The following is a 22,137-nucleotide window of genomic DNA, read 5'->3' on the forward strand; positions in this document are numbered from 1 at the left end:
TGCATAAGCAGGACCATGTTTAACTGCCATATTGTTCTATTAACTTCTGTGTAAAACTAAGGTAAAGTTTTTGAGAAGTATGCTTATGGCTATAAAGGTAAAAAATGACTTGTAAAACATATGGCCGTAAAAGCTGAGCCAAACCTATAGGGCTTGCAAGGCACTAAAGGTTCTAAATGGGCTTAAATTAGCTTCTAATTTAGTTCAGTTGGAGATGCTAGGTTTTATGGGTTTCAGATAACATTTTCATTGTCATTTTCATGTATAGTTCAGGTTACAGGCAAAGCGATAGAAAAATAAAATATCTCATTAATAGAATGTATAGTAGATTAAAGAAGCCCTAATGATTTGAGATTCTTGATAATCTACAGGTCCATGGTGATCATGGCTTCACAAAACTTACATATTTCATAACTATTAGTATTGACCGAGCACTGCTACTTGTGTAATACTGTACTGTGTTGCTTTAATTGATTAGGGATATGTTGGGGTTTAATGTAGCAATGTTTTATCCCCAAAGCAGGAGCAAGAGACAAGTTATACTATTCTGAGAGCAAGAGGCACTAATGTTACCATCAGTGGCCTCAAACCTGATACCACCTACGTCTTCCAAATCCGAGCCCGGACAGCAGCTGGATATGGATCAAACAGCCGCAAGTTTGAGTTTGAAACCAGTCCAGATTGTATGTATTATTTTCCTGCCCACTGATTTGAATATCTAGCTTCTCTCCCTCTCCATTTCAGTTTAGCCAATGTGATTTGTAACTATTTATTATGTGTCTTTTTGGGAAATATTGCTATGTAATCTTATATTTTAGCATTACAATTGAAATATGGTGTAAGAGGTATATTGTAAATAGCACAGGCAATATTTCCTTGCATTCCTTGCCCTATCTTATTCCTGTTACCAGAATTAATAAGATCTTACACTCCGTGGCAGCTCCTGCTGAGGAAGGAAGTCTGATACAGTAACAGTTTCATAATGAAATAACATTCCAAGCTTGTTGCTTGACTCCACAAACTCCAAAAACTCTGCTCCAAGAGAATGAGGGTCACGTTTTTTCTAGTCAGTTTACTTGAGGGGGTGAACTTTTTTTCCCTAAAAATGATATATTTCAAATGTTAACCAAAAAAAGCTGATTAAAAAATCCAGCTGAAAATTTTGCAAAATAAAATTTCAGTCAGTTAATGGAATGAAAATGTTTTCAGAATGGTCACCCTTCCTGCCGTGTGCAGAGTACTTGTTCTAGGCCAATGCACTACGTGCATGGGAGCAAAGTAATGCATAGATCTTCTACTGATTTTGTGCACAGAAACAAATTATACCCACTGAGCATTAAACAAATATCCAGCATGGGATGTTCCAAGAGAAATTTAATTATTTTAAATGTAATAATAATCCAACATAATAAATTAACTCTTCTCTTGTGGATCTGTCTCCTGCACACTTTAGTTACATAACTATCCTGGCTGAAGTCATTGGTATAGTTAATGTAAGGACTACTGAAATAAGTAAACATTTGCAGGAATGAGCCCTTTATTTGTAGTTGGGACACTGGAGACATTAAGCATGTGTCTGAGTGCTCTGTAAAAATGAGGACTCTGTCCTCTGTGTTTTATACTTCTAAAAGACACTTGTTGGAGCCACCCATCCAAATGTTAGCTCTCTCACCACCTTTGTTCACTTTTAGTAATTAAAGCTGAGATTTTCTATACTAGAAGCTTCAGATGTTCGGTATCACAAAAAGCAAGATTGTTTATTTTGGTGCCCAAATAAAGATGTAGGTGCCTAACTTTTGGCATCCAAACCGGGTTTGAACATTTGAGCCAGGGCCTTCCCCACTATAGTATGCATAAAACATTTTTAGGGGAAAATTTCAAAAATCTAACTCACTAAATATAATCCTATCCAGTGTTCAGCTGTGATTAATTTGCCATACCTATGAATTTAGAGGTGTGTGTTTGGGGGGGGGGGGGGGGATAAGATGGGGAATTCCAAAGGTAACATAACTCAAGATTATACAACAGATACTGTAGTGGGAATTTGTACTTATGGACTTGTAATAAAGATTGAGAGTGTGAGGTTTAAGAAACATTCTGTTCAGAGACTACAATGTCATAAAAATAAACAGAGAAATTTAGCAAGAAGCCAAATGGTACTTGCACTTGACATGTTTGAACGTTTGAAGTATGTGAGCTATTTTTTCACTGAGCTCTTATTCTGGGAAATAACTGAGCTCCTTGTTCTAAAAATCACTCGGTTTTAAATGGTTATTGTGGTGACCTTCAGCTTTTAAAATAACTAAGCAAGGAGTACCAAGAAAAAGTAATTGATGGTAGGAATAACAAAGGGGAGGGGGCACTTGTGTCCATTTTAGGTTTTTTTCAACATGCTTAAAATTGAAGATGCCACTGCAAGATAATCAGAAAGAAGCTGATAAATATCTTGGGAGAAATGGTGATGGGTCACAACCAGTGTTCCCTCTAAGCTGCTCAGCAGCAAAGCTTCACCAATTATTAATCAGCTCCACCCAGGCAGAGGCTCAGGGCTTCCTGGCCTGATTGACTGGGCAGGGCTGATTAATCACCTGTGAAGCTGTGGTGCCACACCACTCACAGGGAACACTGGTCACAACTATAACTATGTATCACCATAATAGCTGTACATTTTATATGGGTAAATAGGAAATTATCCCATAATCTGATCACAATCACAATGTTACTGAAGCCACATGAGTGTTGTTGTGCATCTCTAGTCTGTGGAACATGAGTTAGCTTGTGCCCATAATGCATAGAGACTGCTTTCCATATGGAAATTGGGCCATCATGGAGGAGCTCTTCCCCCATTGAACCTCATAGTGAGTTTTTTCCCTGAATTCATTAATGGATTCGTACCACCTTGGACCACTTTCTCTTCATTTCCCTCTGCCCAGCAGCCCACTAATTTGTTGTCCTAATTTTGGAGAGGCATCTTTCCCATCAGATTTCTTCCCAAATGTAAATATAGGTTAATAATCCCTTGCCTCACAAGGATATTATGAGGCTTAGCTCACTAAAGCCCAATTGAAAACCTCAACTACAGAATCTTCTAGAAGCAAATAATAATGGTAAGTATTGATTTGGACTTCTTCCCTTAAACATCATCTTTCCTCAGGAATGACAATTGCTATTAGCAGCATCCATCACAATAACAACAATATTTATCATCATTGATCAACAACCTTTGCAAACTTGAAAAGGCAGTAAAGGGAAATCTTCTCTTTTCTCTCCATATGTTTGCGTTTGTTGAAAAATTACTTAAAAATGCACCAGGAAGATGTTTTCAAAGTTCAGAACAAAGCAGTGGTTACCTAATTTGCCAGCTGTCATGGGGTTGTGTGCTGTGATGTGTTTAATGCCATTTTGTTTTATTTATTTGCGTAATTTTTTAACTTTCCAGCATTCTCCATCTCCAGCGAAAATAGCCAGGTTGTAATGATTGCCATTTCAGCTGCAGTAGCAATTATTCTCCTAACAGTCGTGGTGTATGTCCTGATTGGGAGGTTAGTTTGTCATCCATCTTAAACATTTACTTCTACTTCCATATTCTATCATCTGCCATGAGGACTTGATGAGCTCAATCAAATGCTGTCAAGCAGTAAAACAATTGGGACTTCCCCTTCCCCTTATGTCAGCCTACTAAGAGCACTGTTAGCAGGCTCATTATAGAGTATGCCACAATCATATAATAGTTGTTAAATGTATTTGTAGCATTTTTAGGCAATTGAAGAACTAAACTGTAGGGGTGAAAAATCAACAAATCCTCTTATCAGTCAATTGCCTTGAATTCCCTACGAACATAGCTTGCTTCTGTAGGATACACAGAATGTAAATATAATTAAACTTTCAAACAGGAATTTAATTGTTTAAGGAAAACATTTTATTCTGTTTCCATATATATATATATATATGTGTGTGTGTGTGTCTTCTTTTTTTTTTTCTCTGCTGCCTATAGATTCTGTGGCTATAACAAATCTAAACATGGTGCTGATGAGAAGAGGCTGCATTTTGGTAATGGACATTGTAAGTTACTGAAGAGCCTTATAATTTCCTGTTGTATTGAGTGAATCCCTAAAATAACTGAAGTTTTTCAGATTAAATAGAAAGGAAACAAATACACTGAAATGCAATTGGGAAGAAAGGGTTTGGTTTTTTCCTATTGTGGAGAAGAGTATTCCCCACTAATTAATCTTTGTTTCAACTTCTTTCCTCCAGGGTCAGATTAGTAATGAATGAAATAGGTTGGCTGTGCTCAAATGATACATGTGATTAGTAAAACCACATCGACTCAGCTGCGCATTGAAATGCGAAGCATAGTTTCAACTTCGTTATGATCAACCATTGGTGACATGTAAATAGTTTTTTTCCTAAGGAAACAACAAAGATAGTGAGCTCTATCTTGACCAACAAAACAAGTGTGCTTGATAAAGATGATCTATTAATAAACTTCCATTGGAAATGGGATTAATTTGTTGAAAGATTTTGGATCAGTTTCTGAAGACAGGAATGCCTGCTAAGGGGGGTGTCATTTACACATTTTACTGTACTTAAAGTGCATGTTCTGTGTAATGTCTTAAAGAACAGAAGCCAGCTGACAAGAGTGAATCATTTAGTTTTGCTTTCTTAGGGTTTGATCCAAAACTTGTTAAAAAGAATGAGTCTTTTCCATTGATCAGGATTGCCTTTAGATCAGGGCCTTCTTTTACAATCACCAAAGAGCGATTTATAAAGATGCAAGACCTTGTCTGGGCTAAGGCCTCTTTTGGACACCTTTATAATGTCTTAAAGCTAATTACATTATTTTTGTGTTTATGATTCTGGCAGAAAAGAACATGGTTTTTGAAGCCACCATTCATAAACAGTTTCTGTTCCTCGTGCACTTAGTCCATTCTGAGAAAAAGTGAATAGTCTGTTTTTAAACAGCTTCATCTACAGATGAAGGTCTCAGCGTAACACCATAAAGAATGTTGTATCTTGCATTTATACAGTGTAGCAAATTGCATTTTAAGAATATTTTAGTATGTGACTAAATAGCTTTCCTCTTCGTCTACCCTTCTGAGTATAGCAGTGACATAACCATCTTTGTAAAATGGTGGTTTGGTGTAGTAGGTAGTTGCATCCCAAATAAAACTGTTATTACTTTGTGCATAGTAGCATGCCCTTCTCTTACACAGACTAGAAATTAGAACTGCTTTGTAATTACTGTCACTATGGGGACTTTAATGCTTGGCAGTTCTTATCATACATTTATGCTTGGATCCATCTTTTCCCCAGTAATCTCTCTCTCCCTCACCCCATCTCTCCTCTCTCTGCCTCCTGCCCCATTTCATGGAACACACAGGCTGTGATATCAGATTGTTTAGGGTTGCATGTTGACAGCTAACAAAGTAGGCTAAAATAATCTATATAGTTGTATGTGTCCCATAACATTAATGCTTCATCACTCAAATTTAATGAGGTTATAAAATAAAAGCAGCCATTAACTAAAAGTGTCGTGGACAAATATCAGGTCAGGGTTTGCTCTCCCTCCTGCTCCCCCACAATGGAATGTCACAATCACTATTCTTAAACTTGTCAGTGCACTTAAATTCCTGTGGATTATACTGCTTTAAATTTGGCTTTGTCTGTCTATGTACTGTTTTCTGAGTAGTACCATGCTGATCCTGAGGATATGGTGAGAATCCAATAGGTCACGTAATTCTGAGCTTTGATAAATTTACTGAGAAATATCTTTAGAGGAGTAAGTGATTATGCTCACATATTATAGCTGTCAGGATTTTTTGTGTGTGCATGTGGCTGTTGAAAGGTTTTTCTTTCCCTGTTATTTTACAGTCTTACTCGAAGAAACAAAAATTCTCTTGTATTAACTGCAAGAGGATAAAATAACTTCCATGGCTGTCATAAACTTTCTGCATCTTAAATACGGCAGCTGGTTTATTTCAGTCTGTTAATTCTGAATTACTTAAAAAAAAACTCCAGCCATGAACTATTCCCTGCAGTCTTATTACAAATCCTATAATAGTACCTCAAAGGACAAGAAATGTTTCACCTACTCTGATCCTCTCCCCTTGCCCTTTAGCAAGGCCCTTTCTACTTTTTTGCTACCCTTACCACAATTCATGCTGGTAAAATGGAAATGTAAATTATTGTATTTGCACAGAATGAGCTGTAAAGTAGCACAGCTTAACACATGTGCATGTGTTTATTATCTGTTTTTCATGATAGAACCCAGTTACTATACGGGCTGCTCTTAATTATTGGTGTGAAGGGATTATTCTCCCTGTATTCACCATCACCTGATCTTGGGAACCTCTGGGGTCAGCATTAAAAATCAGCAGCCAAACCCCCCACCATGCAGAAGCTTTTAATTGTTGTTATTCTTATTGGGGGCATGAGGGAGCCCGTAACATACATCCAACATGGATGGAAAAGAGCATTTACAAGATTTTTTTTTTTTTTTACCAACAACAATATATGGCCAATTACTTTTTGTTTTACTTGAGAATGATTCTTTAATTATGAGACCTTTTAGGGAAACACATTCAGCGTTTAATAGTATATATATACACACAGCCCTCTGTTCAGCATATGACTCTTAATTCACATTGGCTTTGGAGGCAATTAGCATGGGCCAATAAACCTCTTTAAAATGGATGTTTCATAAGTCTTGTAAAAAGACATTTGTGACGGTTTGTTAAAATAATGCCACATTCTACCTGACATTAGGAAGGTCTCTTTCCCTCCCTCGCCTCTCTTTCTCTGCATAACCATTGCAAAACATATTTTAAATGGAGCACAGGTCAATATGTGACACAATCTGTAGAGCCATACTCCTGAATGTGTAAGTTACTTTACTTGTTATTAAAGAAACATTTATTTAAATTGCCCAACTGGCCCTATATTCATTCATCAGATTGAAGCATCAGCGGCCCCTGGCTAATAGGCAGGAGGAGAATAAGGCTATAGTTTCATAGCCAGAGGCAGTGGGGAATCTGGAATCACAGTGTGTTTCCCCTCCCTCCAGTCTGGCTGCTGGAAGGAATAATGAGAGGTCAGCTTGTGTCTTGCCCCTAAAGCCATTCAGTGCTAAGCATTCATTTAATTCTACTGCTTGCCCTGGATGAACAGATAACCACTCACCAGAAAAGTGGGGAAGTGAATGATATGATAATGTTGGTGTTAGCATTATTTGTCACTAAAACTAAATAATAATAGTAATCTGCCATTCTCTGTATATAGAACTCATTATTTCCAGTGCTTTTAGCTTTTGTCCATGCATTGCCTTTTCTCTGATGCATTCAGTGGAATTCTTAGTGTACTCAGAGCTAAAAGGTTTGAGGGAAGAGTTCTATGCAATCTTTATTTCAGAATGCCACATGTTGCACTGCAGTATTTTCATACCAATTTGAGGCCTTGCCTCTGTGTGTGACCCCAAAAAATGTAAGTTTAAAGAAGTATCTCAACAGAGAGAGAACTTGATTATATTGAGCTTTAATATTCAAAAAGACATCAACTGTATTATAGCACAGGTGAGTTTAAGAATCACCCTTTCAAACATGCATTAATGACATGAAAAGTTGTATTTGTTTCTGAGTTTCAAGTTAATATCAATTTTATTAAATCTTGAAATCTCAGATACCTTAAAAAACACGTGTTCAATGCAAGGAAGTAATGGTCCTTTTTATTGCTATAGTTATTTTTGTTTGCCGTGTTTATATATTGCCGTTTATTTTCCCATTCAGTTTCCTAGTTATGAGTAATTAAGACCAGGTAATATTCTCTTTCTCTTTATCTCTCTCTCTCTCTCTCTGTTTTTAACAGTAAAACTCCCAGGTCTCAGAACTTATGTAGATCCACATACGTATGAGGACCCCAATCAGGCTGTCCATGAATTTGCCAAGGAACTAGATGCTACTTGCATATCCATTGATAAAGTTGTTGGAGCAGGTAACAGCCTTAATCAATATCAAATTTAAGTCAGGGGGTGGTATCATCAATATATTTCCCTAGAACTTTATGCCATTTGGATTAATGAATTATACCTGGACACATTAAGACAGACCTGGGAAAAGTGTCACTGTAACATTCTGTTTTCATAGTAAGAAGGGAACGCTTACTGAGATGAAGTCGAACAAGTTGACTTTAGTGCATGTGAAAGTTTGAGGGTTGCCAGTTCTGAAGACACGCATCTGTGATTTTTTTGCCAAGGCAGGCATAGCACAGACAACAACGTGCTCACTTTCCCAAAACTACAACTCCACTCTTTTTTGGAGAAAGCACCACAAAAAATGAAAGAATCTCTCATCATGGGAAACAGTGCTAAATGTAAAGTTGCGTTTTGTTATATGGACACATGCCTATTAGGATTGAACTCATACCTCAAAGTTACTTCACACAGGTCACAAAACTGCTATCAAATTGCTTTGACCTTTGATCACTGGGCTGATTTTGGTCACTGGTTTGGATTTGCATTAGTGATTCAACAGTGAAGGGCTCTCTGCCCTATAAACATTTTTCTGAGCATACAGATGCCCCTGAATGCTGATTTTAATAAAAAGTAAAAATGGGTGGAACAATATAGTATGTAAACCATCATTTGATGAACACTCACTCATATATTGTCACAAAATATGATTTGTCATATCAGGAAATTAGCATTTTAGCTTTACTCCTAAATGAAATAATTTGAGTGCAAATCAGAATCAATTTTTAATCCATTGAAAATTACCAGATAGTCTCTGTTTTTATTGTTTCCTTCTGGTTTATTCCTAATATTTTACTATTCTAATTAAAAAAAGAAGAAGAAAAAGGAAAGAAAGATTATTCTCTTTTGTTGCTGCTACTGTCAGTGTTGCTGCTACTGTCAGTGTAAGTGTGAACAAGTCAGATTATTTTCCACAGTAGTGAAATCTGTGATATGTGCTAGTTTTAATTTTACCCCACAAGAGTGCACTGTTCTCCATCTTGTTTAATAAAGGCAGTGTAGCAGTGTGCACACTACACGCAGATGTGGCAGACATAACATGGGGTGGGGGACAGAAGGAGAGAGAGAGATTCAAAAATCTGAATTCAGGAACAAATTGTGTTTCTTTTAAGCTGTCCACAGTCCTCCCAGAAAACCTTAGAGTTCCCGGTAAATATGTTAGGTTCCATGTACCATAGAAATCTTCAAAGCAGAAGATCTGAAACTGTACCCAGTATATAGATCGTTGTTATGAGTTACTTTTATTATGGTGCATATAAGATTGAACAATTAACTACATTTTTTAAAAAATGTGATATGAAATTGGGGGAATGGACTAGGTTCAGAGAAGCCTGAAAATAAATGCATCACAAAGCAGGAGAGAGGAAGATTGTGGAGGGGGGGAAGAAATTCAATGTTTCTTCCCATCCTAGTAGAAATGCCAATAAGTTTGGCCCTGAAAACCTGCAGATCCCTGGAAAGCTATACTGATCTCAGAGGAGCTGACAGATGGGTGAGCTCTGTGGAGTCCTGGACCTCAGTACTGCCTCTAGTGTCCCTAGTTCCATACCCAACTTATGGCAGCATGTCTATCATAGACTCCTCAACCCATGAAATAGCCTGGAGGTATTATTAAATTAGGGATGTGGATTAAAGCTTGCACTCCTTTGATCCGCATCCCTAATTTCTTCTCTGTCTGTTCCCATATGTAGGGGAGAGCATTCTGGCTTTATTTAAAATGCTATTTGAGCCAGTGTCTTTCTGTGTTTCCCTTTATATTAGCCACCTTCTTTACAAATGTGGGTAAGAACAGAGGAGTGGAATGGTGAGGTAGAAGTAGTAGAAGTGACAAGGAATTTTGGCTACCCATGAAATTAACAAGTAGACACCAGATTCTGAGAGGTAATCTTGACATTTTGGTGTAGTTCCTCAAATTTTTCCTCGGGGCTTCAACTATGAGACTTTAATGTTACTTTGAAAATATATTCCTGCATAACAAGGAAATATCTCTAATGGAACCTCAAAGGATATAAGGGGACTTAGAGGCTGAACATCAGTCAATCCAAGTTAGGCTGCCCATGTTCAAGTTTTCAGCACATGCATTCCTTTATGTAAGACCATTCATTTATTTTTTAGCCTCCAATGCAGCAAAGTATTTAAGCATTGGTTTAAAAGGGGAGTTAAGTGCATAGAAAGAACTTTCTTGAATGAGAATGGAGTTAAGCACTGCTTTGCTCAAACAGGGCCCAAGTGTTTGTGTTTCTTTTGGAGACTGAACAGACATCTAATATAATGTGTTGCTAAACAATGCACATCTAACATGTATGGAGGATTAGCTACTCCCTTGTCAGTAAAGTTTGTAGCACATTAATTACGGTTTGTAAAGTATGTCTCTGAGACTGATGAGGTGCACAAAGTCTATGAAATTTTCATCCTTGCTGCCTTCCCAATCTATGGTAGAACGCAGCAGCAGTAGCTTTCATTAATAAGACACTAAAAGGAGGGCAGTTCACAAGCTCATCTACTATTTTTTCACTATATCTAAATTCACAACAAAATGCTGATATCACAAACAGTTTAACAGAAATATTAGCATTCCTTGAATTGATTTTTACTACCCTTCCAATAATATCTCTTTGACAAAGAGACACACCTGACTGAAAGTAACACCGTCTCCCTGCTCAGGACCTAAGAAGGGAATAATACTGAAGCATTTTAGAGAAAGTCACTGGTATTCTCTTTCAAGATTTACCTCAGATTTTCTGCTTTCTCACCAAAGCCCCCTTGCCTTCTAAACTGAGATATTGACAGCTCTTATTTTCAGCTGTAATCCAGTCCATTGTTCTCAGGTGGGTACCACAAAGTGGATACAGAGCAATGGTTCACAGAAGAAAGGTGTGGTATAATTGTTTTAGTTGGTTTGTCAGTTTGGGTGTTGGTTAGCCAGTCTCTCATGGTGCTGATCCTATACTGTATGCCTTAAGACACCAAAGATTGATCCAGTTGGAACCCTCCAGGAGCCTTATTACACTCTATTCAGGGATTAACTTGTTTTTCTTGGCAGCTCAGAAAGCATAACAGTGTTTACGTGAAAGCCAGCAAAATTGTTTTATGTAGGTAAACTCAAGATTCACAGATGAAACAGGCAACAGAAGGGGGCCTTACTGGTATGCGATCTGATTTTCAGAGGTGTTGACGATCTTGCAGCCCCTATTGGCTTCAAGGAGGTTTGTGAGCGCTCAGTCCTTCTGAAAATCACGTCATTAGGATTTTCAGACTGGTTTTGAAAGAATATTGTGCTCTTACAAATCATCTTAATTCATCTGATCATCAAATTGCACAGTTGGTGCTAAATGGTACTGAGAGATGTAGGACATCAAGTATAACCTTTTCCTTCACACACACACACACACACACACACACACACAAAATCAAACAAACAGCTCACTCCTAACTCCAGTCAAAGATGAAGGATGGATTGCCTGCATGCCCAGCTTCTGAAACCATAAATACAAGCCCCATTGGCAGTGGCCAAACAGTCGTTGTAAGAAACTAGCTTGTTATAGCTTTGCAGACCATTAAAGCGTAAAGAAAAGCAAATTCAAAGCTGGGACATCACAAGATTTATTGCAAGTTTCTCCTTGTTTTAAAGCCATGCTTTGGTCTTTCTCTCACAGGGTGTTCTAACAGTATCGAGCTGAGGGAAATAGCTGAACTGAAGCATTGTTTGCTCTTAATAAAGCATATTGGCATTTTTAGGTTGCAGAACTTGGGGAGGAAGGTTAATCTGGAAGTTTTGTGATTTGTGCAAGTTCTGGAACAGAATTTAGCACCCCGCTCCACCCCAGAACTCAAAAATGATTTTACACAATATTTTCTCAACCTGTGGGTGGCTTTGCAATCTGTGGGTAGAGATAATTTAGAGAATGTAGGTATAATAAAATATATATTGTAATAAAATTGTACTCTATTGTATATAGAGATATTTCCATACATCATTTATTTCCACCTTAATTTATTTTGATTTTTTTATGACACTATTGGTGTAACAGGTTCTTAACTGAATTGCATGGAGATTGGTGATGTGATAGGGAGTCATTTGCTTCTGCATTGTTGGTTCAAATTCAATCCAGATTAGTGGTGATAAATTGTTACAATGTAATACCTGTGTGTTGGCCTGTGTCACTTAAATTGATGACCTCTGTTAATTTGCGAGGAGACAGTCCTATATGTTAAATAAAAACAAATTAATCTCATTTGGCACCATTGTTTATGATCTGAGAACACAAGGCAATGATTTAGTCAATGTGGAGAACGACAACCCTCCCATCCAAGAGATGATAGCTCCAAGATAGAGTGGAGGCACACTGATGGGTCGATGTGGAGGAACTAGCACTAGTCAATCCAGAAAGCATGCGCCTCTGAGCACTAAATCCATTATAAGCAACAAGTGGGATAAAGATTGGACTTCAGAATATTTTATTCCCACACATTCCAGTTATTTTAGTGTCTTGAAGTATTGCCTATCTGCTCCTTGATGTTCGAATCATTGTGGTCTAAAGTGATTTTGCTGTCCATAGGTCTAGATAATCCAACTTCACATTGGATTGTTACATTGTAACTAGTAAGAAGTTAAGATATGAGCAGAATAATTGCTCTTAAATGCTATATCATTCACATACATAAAAAAAAAAAATCCTGATTGGCCTGAAAATGAGTCCAGATACAAAGCTGAAGCTTTTGTTCCTTTCCAAGCCTGACTTTTCTACACAAGAACATTTGACTAATGATAATATTTAGGAGCCAATATTCCATTTAAATCTAAGAAATTTCCAAGAAAAGAACTAACAAAATGATTATTTTAAATGAACTAACAAAATAATTTTATTTTAAAATAGCCCCGTGCATCTGCAGCCTATGTAAGAAAAAAAGTCTGTAATTCCATTCTTGTCCAACAAAAAGTTTTCTATGTATTTCTGCTGCACATACACTTACTACTACAATCAGAAGCTATAAAAGAGTGATTACTTAAATACCTACTTTGCAATTTATGCTTATCTAATAGGTTTGTCAAGTAATTAAAAATTGTGATTAATCACACAATTAACAATAGCAAAATACCATTTATTTAAATATTTTTGGACGTTCTCTACATTTTCAACTATATTGATTTCAATTACAACACAGAATACAAAGTGCAGTGCTTACATTATATTATTTTATTACAAATATGTGTACTGTAAAAAACAAAAGAAAGAGTATTTTTAAATTCACCTAATATAAGTATTGTAGTGCAATCTTTTTATCATGAAAATTAAACATGAAAATGTAGAATTATGTACCAAAAATCATGCATTCAAAAATAAAATAAAATGTGAAACTCTAGAGCCTACAAGTCCAATCAGTCCTACTTCCTGGACAGCCAATTGCACAGGTAAACAATTGTTTACATTTGCAGGACATAATGCTGTCTGCTTCTTGTTTACAATGTCACTGGAAAGTAAGAATGTGCGTTTGCATGGCATTGTTCAATGCTTCAACCACCGTTCCAGAGAACATGTGTCTGTGCTGATGACAGGTTTTGCTCGATGACAGTCCAAAGCAGTGCCAACTGATGCATGTTTATTTTTATCATCAAAGTCAGATGAAAGGCAGAAGGATGATTTTTTTCTTTTGGTGGTTTGGGTTCTATAGTTTCCACATCACAATACTGCTCTTCTAAGACTTCTGAATCATGCTGCACGCTTCATACCTCTCAGATTTTGCACAGCTCTTCAGATCAGGGCCATTCTTAGGCATGCACAGCTGAATTTAGTGATGTCCTATGCTGTGTAAGCCTAGGAATGGGATGTTAAGCAGCTGTGGGCTGTGTCAGCTCAGGTGCCCCCATTTCCTGTCCCCCTTTGTGGAATCTACACCCAACCCCCACTCACCAGAAGATGGTGAATGTGGGCTGGAGGACTCCAGAGGAGAAGGAGAAGGTCACACATTTGGCAAATGTAGGGACACTAGTTTCCCCTTCAAAGTGCTGTTTCTCTCCAACTAGCAGCACGGCCACCGTCTGCTCTTCCATCCCATGCTTATGCCGCCTGCTGCTGCCCATGTCTCCCGCCTGCTTCCCTGAGGCTGAAGGTAAGCTTCTTTCCCTGCCCTGCCCTGCCATACTCCAGGGTTGCAAATGACATCTGGTCCAGGAGAGTTGGCCACCCAGGTGGGAGCGCCAGTGATGGACTATATAGGACACTAGCACTGGTAGGGATAGCTCTGCTTCAGATTCTTAAATTTTGGATCGAGTGCTGTACAAGGTACCCTCTAAACTTTTCCACCCATGTATAGAATAAATTTGTCTATGTGCAATGAGGTATGTGCAGATGTGCACCTCTACTAGAAACAATCTAGCTGGGGGCACTCCCCTAATCTGCTAGGTGGCATTTGAATTTCTTCCGAGTGGCCACCCAAGCACACATTGGTATCCTTGTTGTGTTTTGTCAAATTTGTGGTAAAAGTGTTCTTAAAACGAACAATGTACTAGGCCATCATCCAACATTGCTGTAACATGATGTATATGGCAGTATACAGATAAAACAGAGCAGGAGATGTACTATTCTCCCCCCAAAATGGGGTGTCACCAATTTCATTAATGTATTATATTTTTTAGTAAACATCATCAGCATGGAAGCATGGCATGCCAAAGCACAAAGAGGCACACGACTCTGACACATCAATATCTAGCGATGTTGGCTGCAACAGTGCTATGCAAAACCTTGTTCTCATTTTCGGGTGAAGCTGTAATTAAGAAATGGGCTGCATTATTTCCAATACATGGAAACAAACTTGTTTCTCTTAATGTTTGACTGAATGAGAAGTATGACTGAATAGATTTGCTGGCTCTAAATTTGTACGTAGTGTTGTTTCTGAATGCAGTTACATAACAAAAACCTACATTTCTAAGTTGCACTTTCATGATAGAGTTTGCATTACGATACAGGTTGAACCTCTCTAGTCCGGCACCCTTGGGACCTGACCAGTGCTGAACCAGAGAATTTTCTGAACCATGGGAGGAGTGTCTAGCAGCAATACCAACACCTCCACTGCTTACTGGGCTCTTATTGTTTTGTGCTATTATTTAGCTCTAATTTACCCCCTAAATGTCTTCTTAGAGCTAGGATAGGTGGCTATGAACAAACCTTATGGGATCGCCAGAAACTTGGCCACACTCATGATAAGTGAACATTTGGTTAATGGGACGAGGAGTCCTGTGGCACCTTATAGACTAACTGAAGTGTAGGAGCTTAAGCTTTCATGGGCAAAGACCCACTTCGTCAGATGCATGTACATACATCTGACGAAGTGGGTCTTTGCCCACGAAAGCTTATGCTCCTACACTTCAGTTAGTTTATAAGGTGCCACAGGACTCCTCGTCGCTTTTGCAGATTCAGACTAACACTAACTAAACCCTCTGACATTTGGTTAATGAAAATCATGCCAGACCACAGATGTTGCCGGGCCAGAGAATGCAGGACTAGAGAGTATTCAACCTGTATTTCTTTTGGTTATCATTTTTACAATGCAAATATTTATAATAAAATAATATAAAGTGAGCATTATACAATTTGTAGTATGTGTTGAAATTAAAATTGATAAAGTTGAAAATGTAGAAAAACCTCTAAATATTTAATACATTTCAATTGGCATTCTATTGTTTAACAACACAAATAACTACAATTAATTTTTTAGTTAATCATGTAACTGCTATTAATTGACATCCCTAATATTTATCCATTTTCGCTACATTTGTCATATTCTTTAGTGCATATAAAAATATTTATTTTAGAACTCTGATATTGTATGTACTGTTCATTATATTATATGAAATATTCCTCTACAATATTTTGAATTTAGATCACTGAGAGTCAAAATCAGCTGCCATAGCAGCTTTTCTTCACTGTAATAAAATTGTCCTGGTTCAGTTGTTTTATGGTTTCTATATTCATTACGTAGATGCTTAGTTTTAGTAAAGCATGAGTGAGATTATAACCTGCAATTTGTCCACGCATTTTATGTTTGTCAAACTGGAACATGAGATAATTTTTTGGAGGGGGTCCTGCATTATTAATTAATCCTTTGTTGCTGACATGTACATAACACTGAACAGAGGTCTACCATGTTAGGTTCCAAAAGCACTTCATGAAGGACTTATTGCCAAGGTAGTCTCATAGGTCCATGCAAGTCACACTATGAGTGCTTGCAAGATCAGATCCTCACTGATCAACATTACAAAGGACCTGTGCATAGGAAGGCAGTACAATACAAACTTTCTTTGATAGATAGGATCACATACCTATACTCAGATTTTCTTATAGTGGTTTATCTCACTACTTACACTGAAATAATGTAACTGCTTTGAAATCAGTTTTACTCTGTTTTGGTCAGAATTATGTCAGTTCATGATCAGTGTGTATGCATCACTTCTTTGCTTAAAACTACACCAATTCAGTTAGTCCTCCCCAGCTATCCCACATCGCATCAGTTTGCATCAGAAGTGAACACTATGCCACACATTGTTTTTGGAGCTACCAGGACCTGTGAAATAGCTAAGGCCATGTCTACACTATGAGATTACTTCAAATTTACTAAGTTCGACTTTTGGGCACCCGATTTTACAAATTCAGAGTTCTGTATCCTTACTACAGGGAAAAACTGAATGTAGTCTGAGGTAGCGCGCACACATTCATGAAGCCTGCCTCAGACTCAGAGCCACAGGAAGCACTTTGGGGAGCTGCGGGAGGCTCCTCTGAGGCCAGTTAGTTCAAATTAGCAGCACTGGAGTGTCTACACTAATGCTATTTTGGACTTACAAGTTCAAAAATGGTGGTGTTCCTCATGAAAATCAGGACTACAGAATCACAGAATACTAGAACTGGAAGGGACCTTCAGAGATCATCAAACCCAGTTCCCTGCTCATCTAGAGTTCTGTTTCCGTGGCCCCTTATTCCAGGCTTGGCCCCTTATAACAGGCTTGGTAGTGTGGACACATCACTTACAAAATCTACCTTGGAGGGCTAATTTCAGACTAAGGTCCTAGTCTAGACCAGGCCTCAGAGATGTTAATCCGATTTTACAGATGGAGAACTGAGGCATGGAAAAATTAAGTGACTGGCTGAAAGCTGAAAGAATTCATATCCCTGACATCCAGTCTTTTGCACTAAAGATACAGCCTGAGTGACTTTTCTATAAGGCGAAGCCTCCTCTCTAAAGTTCTGGTTGAAATAACTAGATTTCACGTTTTCTCTCCCCTCAACCTTCCCAGGAGAATTTGGAGAAGTATGCAGTGGGCGCCTTAAGCTTCCTTCTAAGAAGGAAATTTCAGTGGCAATCAAGACCCTGAAGGTTGGCTACACAGAGAAGCAGAGAAGAGATTTCTTGGGGGAGGCGAGCATCATGGGGCAGTTTGACCATCCGAACATCATTCGTCTAGAGGGAGTTGTCACCAAAAGTAAGAACTTTAGAGTATACACCAACTGTTGGGGGTACTCAACAGTGTTTCTATAAACCATTTTTTAAAGGATTAATTTTAAATCCAGAATTGTTTTATACAGCAGCCTTAGTAGACTATGTTCAAACTATTTCACTCCTTTAAAATTCTAACATGAAAAACATGCACTTTTACTTCATTATTGCATTAAATTACCTCAGAAGCAGGAAACAAATACTCAGATGAACGGCACTAGCTAAGCTTCCATTGAGGTAGCACATGCCAGTGCATCAGCAAAGGGAGGCAGGGAAGGAGAAAGGGAGGGTATTGTGGCTGAATTATAAACAGACAGATTGTATTAACCAATTTAGTACTCCAGAGCTCGTTGCTTTAAAGCAGCCAGTAGGCACTTGCTGATTTGGAGTTATGGAGTTTGATTTCCTGGTCTTCTAATTGGACATAGGTAATATGTGTCATTTTCAAGCTAAATCATTAGCTATTATCATTCACATAGACTAAATTAACTGTCTTGTGACATTTGTGCAGTTATTAATAGGAATAGTGCTAAGCATCTAAGATTTTTAAGAGACTTTAAGTGCTTCAATTTTTTGGTGCCCAATTTGAGCCTCTGACTCATTTTCATAGGATAAGTGCTTAATACTTTACAAAAAGGAGGCCCCTCTCAAAGACGTCATTAGTTGGGCACCCCAAGTCAATACAGTGAAAGTTTATAATTTTGTAAGTTTAAAGTTTTGACCCGGAGTTTTAAATCAGAGCATTATTTCATTTGTTGCCAAACAGAAAATTCCAAATCTGTGGCTACAAATAGATTTTTCAGTAACATTTATGATTTATTAAACTCTTTTGTCAGATTGTGCTAATAATTAGATACCAGTTTGGACCCTGACTAAGGAAAGCATCCCTTTTCAAGGAAGCATACAAGTGCTGCTTTTATTAAGCAAGATAAGTAACTGGTAAAATCCTGGGTTGGTGCATTAGTTTTATAACAACAAAAATAACCAGCCTTAGGCCATTCTAATGGTTGTGAAGGGGGTAATGAGAAGGATGGACACCCATGCTCTCATTCCTAAACTTGTCATACAGCCTAGACATAGTATGGAGGAGGGAAAGGCTGAGAAGCACATTTCAGCCATTAAAAAATATTTACAGATGGCAGATGAAAGAACTTCTGAGGAGCTGAGCAGGTTGGCAGGATGCTATTGCACAGGATCACTCTTTTCTGAGCTCTCTACTAGCCCTGCAAAGCTTTTTTTTTTTTTTTTTTTTTTTAAATCGCTGCCTTCTCACATCATCTTCAGCTGACTTGATCCCTATCCCTTTTCTCCCTCAAATGTGTCACATCTGTTTGTGGTGAGGACACATGGGCTGAAGTGTGTAGCCCAACTCCTATTGATATGCGTAAGCTAGAGTTTCTCCCATAATCCCTTCCTCTGGGAGGTGTCTGTCAAGAAGAGTGATAAAAAGGAGGAATGGTGAGATACAGCCACATTTTTTTCCTGTTACTGACTGAACTAAAGGTCAGAACGAAGAGGTATAAAGACAGGAAGATAGGATTGGTTGCTTAGTAATCAGGAACAGGTGTGAGCACTGCCCTGCTGTTCTCTTTCTCCTCAGTTGTACTATACTTTAAAGGCTTGGAGTGCTTTTCCCTGACTTGCCAAAGAACACACGCTTTGGTCCTGCCTTCCTTTGCCCATTCAATATGGATCTCCATAGGTGGCTGCTGAAGGTGTTTAAACCATGTTTTAGACACGTTCCAGAGACCTTCAAACAAGAAATGAAGGGGAAAGAGGAAAGATGGGAGAGATAAATATACCAATTTTGGTTTCGTTTTTAGGCTGTTAAAACTAAATACGGCTACTCCAGTGTCACTTTTTGTAACTGGAAATATTATACGAGATTCACCTCGTGGAAAAATCCTTTAGGAGTTGATGGGCATAACACCTCAAGGGATTGCTATTAATTACCCTTTAAAACCTATAGATTTTAACAGTAAAGTGTACACCCACTCTGTGATTTAATCTGAAAATGGTACAGAAACATTACCCTTCCCTATTTCATTCCATAGACATCAGTCAATAAAAGGAAGGAGCAACTTTTTTACTGTCAGTGAGTAGCTTTGCTTAGAGCTCGGGGGAGGGGATTCTTCCAATGTAAAATGATACAATTGGCTGTATACTTGTTTTAGTAAATTTTTCTTTTGTTACCGAAACTGCTTGGGTGATGTTTCTGAAACAAGTAAAGGCAAACTCCAGAAGTTCTCAACTCACTGGAACAAAGGGCTTGTCTACACAAACACATAGTTGGTGGCAAGCTGGAATGCAGATCTTCCCCTCCGTAGCTTGTCGCATGTCTGTGTGGACCAAGCTACAGCACACTCAGCATTCCCTGGAGTCCTTTGCCTTACTCCTGTTTCAGAGCTGGATAGATCAAAGCACACTATGCAACCCTTAGTGCAGAGTAGATTTACACTGCTTCATGCTCAGAACTAGGCCCTTGTGTACTGGTAGCAATGGCTACACTCTTCAGTGGAAAGTAGGCCACATCCACACTGGTATGTGGCTACAAACAGTAGTAGTGAAAGGCTCTGGAAGAGGTGGTAGCGGGAAGTCTCTTGTAATGGAGCATTCTCCCACTGCCTTCCCCTGACAGTCTGAAAATGAAAGTTATCTAGACACGGGGGGCGGGTTTTGGAAAAAAAAATCCTTTTTCAAAAGAATTTAATAAACTTCCTTTTTTAGGAAGAGCGGGTTTTTTTGAAAAAGGGGTGGGACTTTTTTCAAAAAAACCCTGCATCTAGACTACTTTCATTTTCGAAAGATCCTCTTTCAAAAATGCAATCGGAAGAAGATATATAAATCCCCACAAAATTTGCATATCCTCTTTCAAAAGATCTTTGTAGTTTAGATCTACCCGAAGAGTGCTGCTTGGGTGTTTAAAAGAGCCATGAAGGGCACTGTTCCAAAGGCTATGGAATGCCTTTACTTGCCAAGGCACTGCCTCACCACTAGGCAAGTAAAGGCATTCCAGAATCTACACCACTATTTATGCCCATGATAGATGGGGCGTGCAGTGTACATATTCTAAATACTGCCATAAGTGTAGCCTTTAACCCATAGGCAATCAAATAACTGAGAAATGGAGTGTCTAAAAATAAACAGTATAAAACTATGTAAAACCATGTAAAATATAATAGCTAATTTTCATAGTAATCTAGAAATGTCATATCTGGTGGGACTGATCTGTCAAACAAGCTTTATCTCCTAAGATGACAAATAATTAAGTCTGAAAAGGCTGTCAGATCTGCCTGTATAAATTCCATGTATCTCATGCTTATGTCTAATAAGCTACTCTATAAAGTTAAATTTTGAATTCCCCAAATTTCTTGAAATACTGAGGATAGTTTTCTGCACATGACAGAGCAGAGAAAATACCTTACAATCAATTGCACTAAAGATTCTCGCGGCATTGCTGAAAATATTTTTTTCTTTGCACACACAATTTTGTGTGTTTCTAACTGTATGTGTGCTGCAGATGCTCACTTTGAACAGCTAACTCTTGCTTTGCTTAAAAAACAACAAATAGTCAAGTAGCACCTTAAAGACTAACAAAACGTATAGATGGTATCATGAGTTCATGATACCATCTACACATTTTGTTAGTCTTTAAGGTGCTACTTGATTGGTCCTAGTGCTTTAAGGTACTAGTTGGAATTGGTCCTGCCTAGAGCAGGGGGCTGGACTTAATGACCTTCTGAGGTCTCTTCCAGTTCTATGATTCTATGATTGACTATTTGTGGTTTATTGAGTGTTTCCTGTTACAGACTAACTTGGCTACACCTCTGAAGCTTTTGAACATGCAAGCCCTTGCTGTGCTCTTATACAAGTGGGTTTCTGCAAATCCTTTAGTCAGTTAAATTCTTGGTTTATTCACAATAGGCTATTAACTATTTCAGTAGCAGCTATTGAACATCAAAGGTGTGTGATATAGATGGTCACATTTAATCTGAGAAACCAAAATTTAGTCTCCTCTCTCCTTTTAAATCATCAGAGTTCTAGAACAGTGAAATTATAAATTGGGAAACTTCCAGTTCTCCGTGCTTATAAATACCTTAAAAGTATTTTGGAAGACTTATAAAATACTTCACATCCATTCTGGTGGAGTGATTTTTTTTTTTTTGATGGGCAAATGAAGTCCGTTTTTTTCATTAATAATCAGTCAACAAGGTGGTAGAACACACACGTGCACATGTGCATGCACAATTCAATTATTCATCCAGAGGCCTTATTTTCTTGATTTATAACTTGTCGTTTAAGATACTTAAAGAAGACGCTGTTTCTGCCTAGATTAGTACATATTGTCCTGGGCAGATACATTTAAATTACAATTTTGTAATACTGACTAATCATTATTTAATAGCAGATATATAGCACTTAACAATGTCGTAGGCACTTTTCGGGCATTGAATGAGCATTTATATACAATCAGTGAAGAGTCCATTTGTGGAGAATTTATGGGATCGTTCCCAATATATATAATAAGATAAACATATATAACATGAGACAATGCGCCCCTTTCTTCATTAACCAAATTACTTTTGATATATGGTCTAGAGCAATGAATTGACTTTTTGTACTGA

At 38.0% G+C, this 22,137-nt stretch overlaps 1 protein-coding gene across 7 annotated transcripts in view; it reads left to right on the plus strand.

The window, feature by feature from the left end:
* The window catches only part of EPHA3 (EPH receptor A3), a 324,232-nt gene that overhangs the window by 258,405 nt on the left and 43,690 nt on the right, over positions 1-22,137 (plus strand). For 6 of the 7 annotated variants that reach the window (XM_075908782.1, XM_075908777.1, XM_075908769.1 and 3 more), the window contains 5 exons: positions 521-683; positions 3,440-3,542; positions 3,995-4,062; positions 7,861-7,986; positions 17,313-17,498. In XM_075908782.1, coding sequence (XP_075764897.1) covers positions 521-683; positions 3,440-3,542; positions 3,995-4,062; positions 7,861-7,986; positions 17,313-17,498 — 646 coding nt within the window. The remainder of the gene's footprint in view (positions 1-520; positions 684-3,439; positions 3,543-3,994; positions 4,063-7,860; positions 7,987-17,312; positions 17,499-22,137) is intronic. The other variant, XM_075908799.1, reaches the window with a different exon arrangement.

Source organism: Pelodiscus sinensis, chromosome 1 (assembly GCF_049634645.1).
Source record: "Pelodiscus sinensis isolate JC-2024 chromosome 1, ASM4963464v1, whole genome shotgun sequence".
In the NCBI taxonomy this organism is placed as follows: domain Eukaryota; kingdom Metazoa; phylum Chordata; order Testudines; family Trionychidae; genus Pelodiscus; species Pelodiscus sinensis.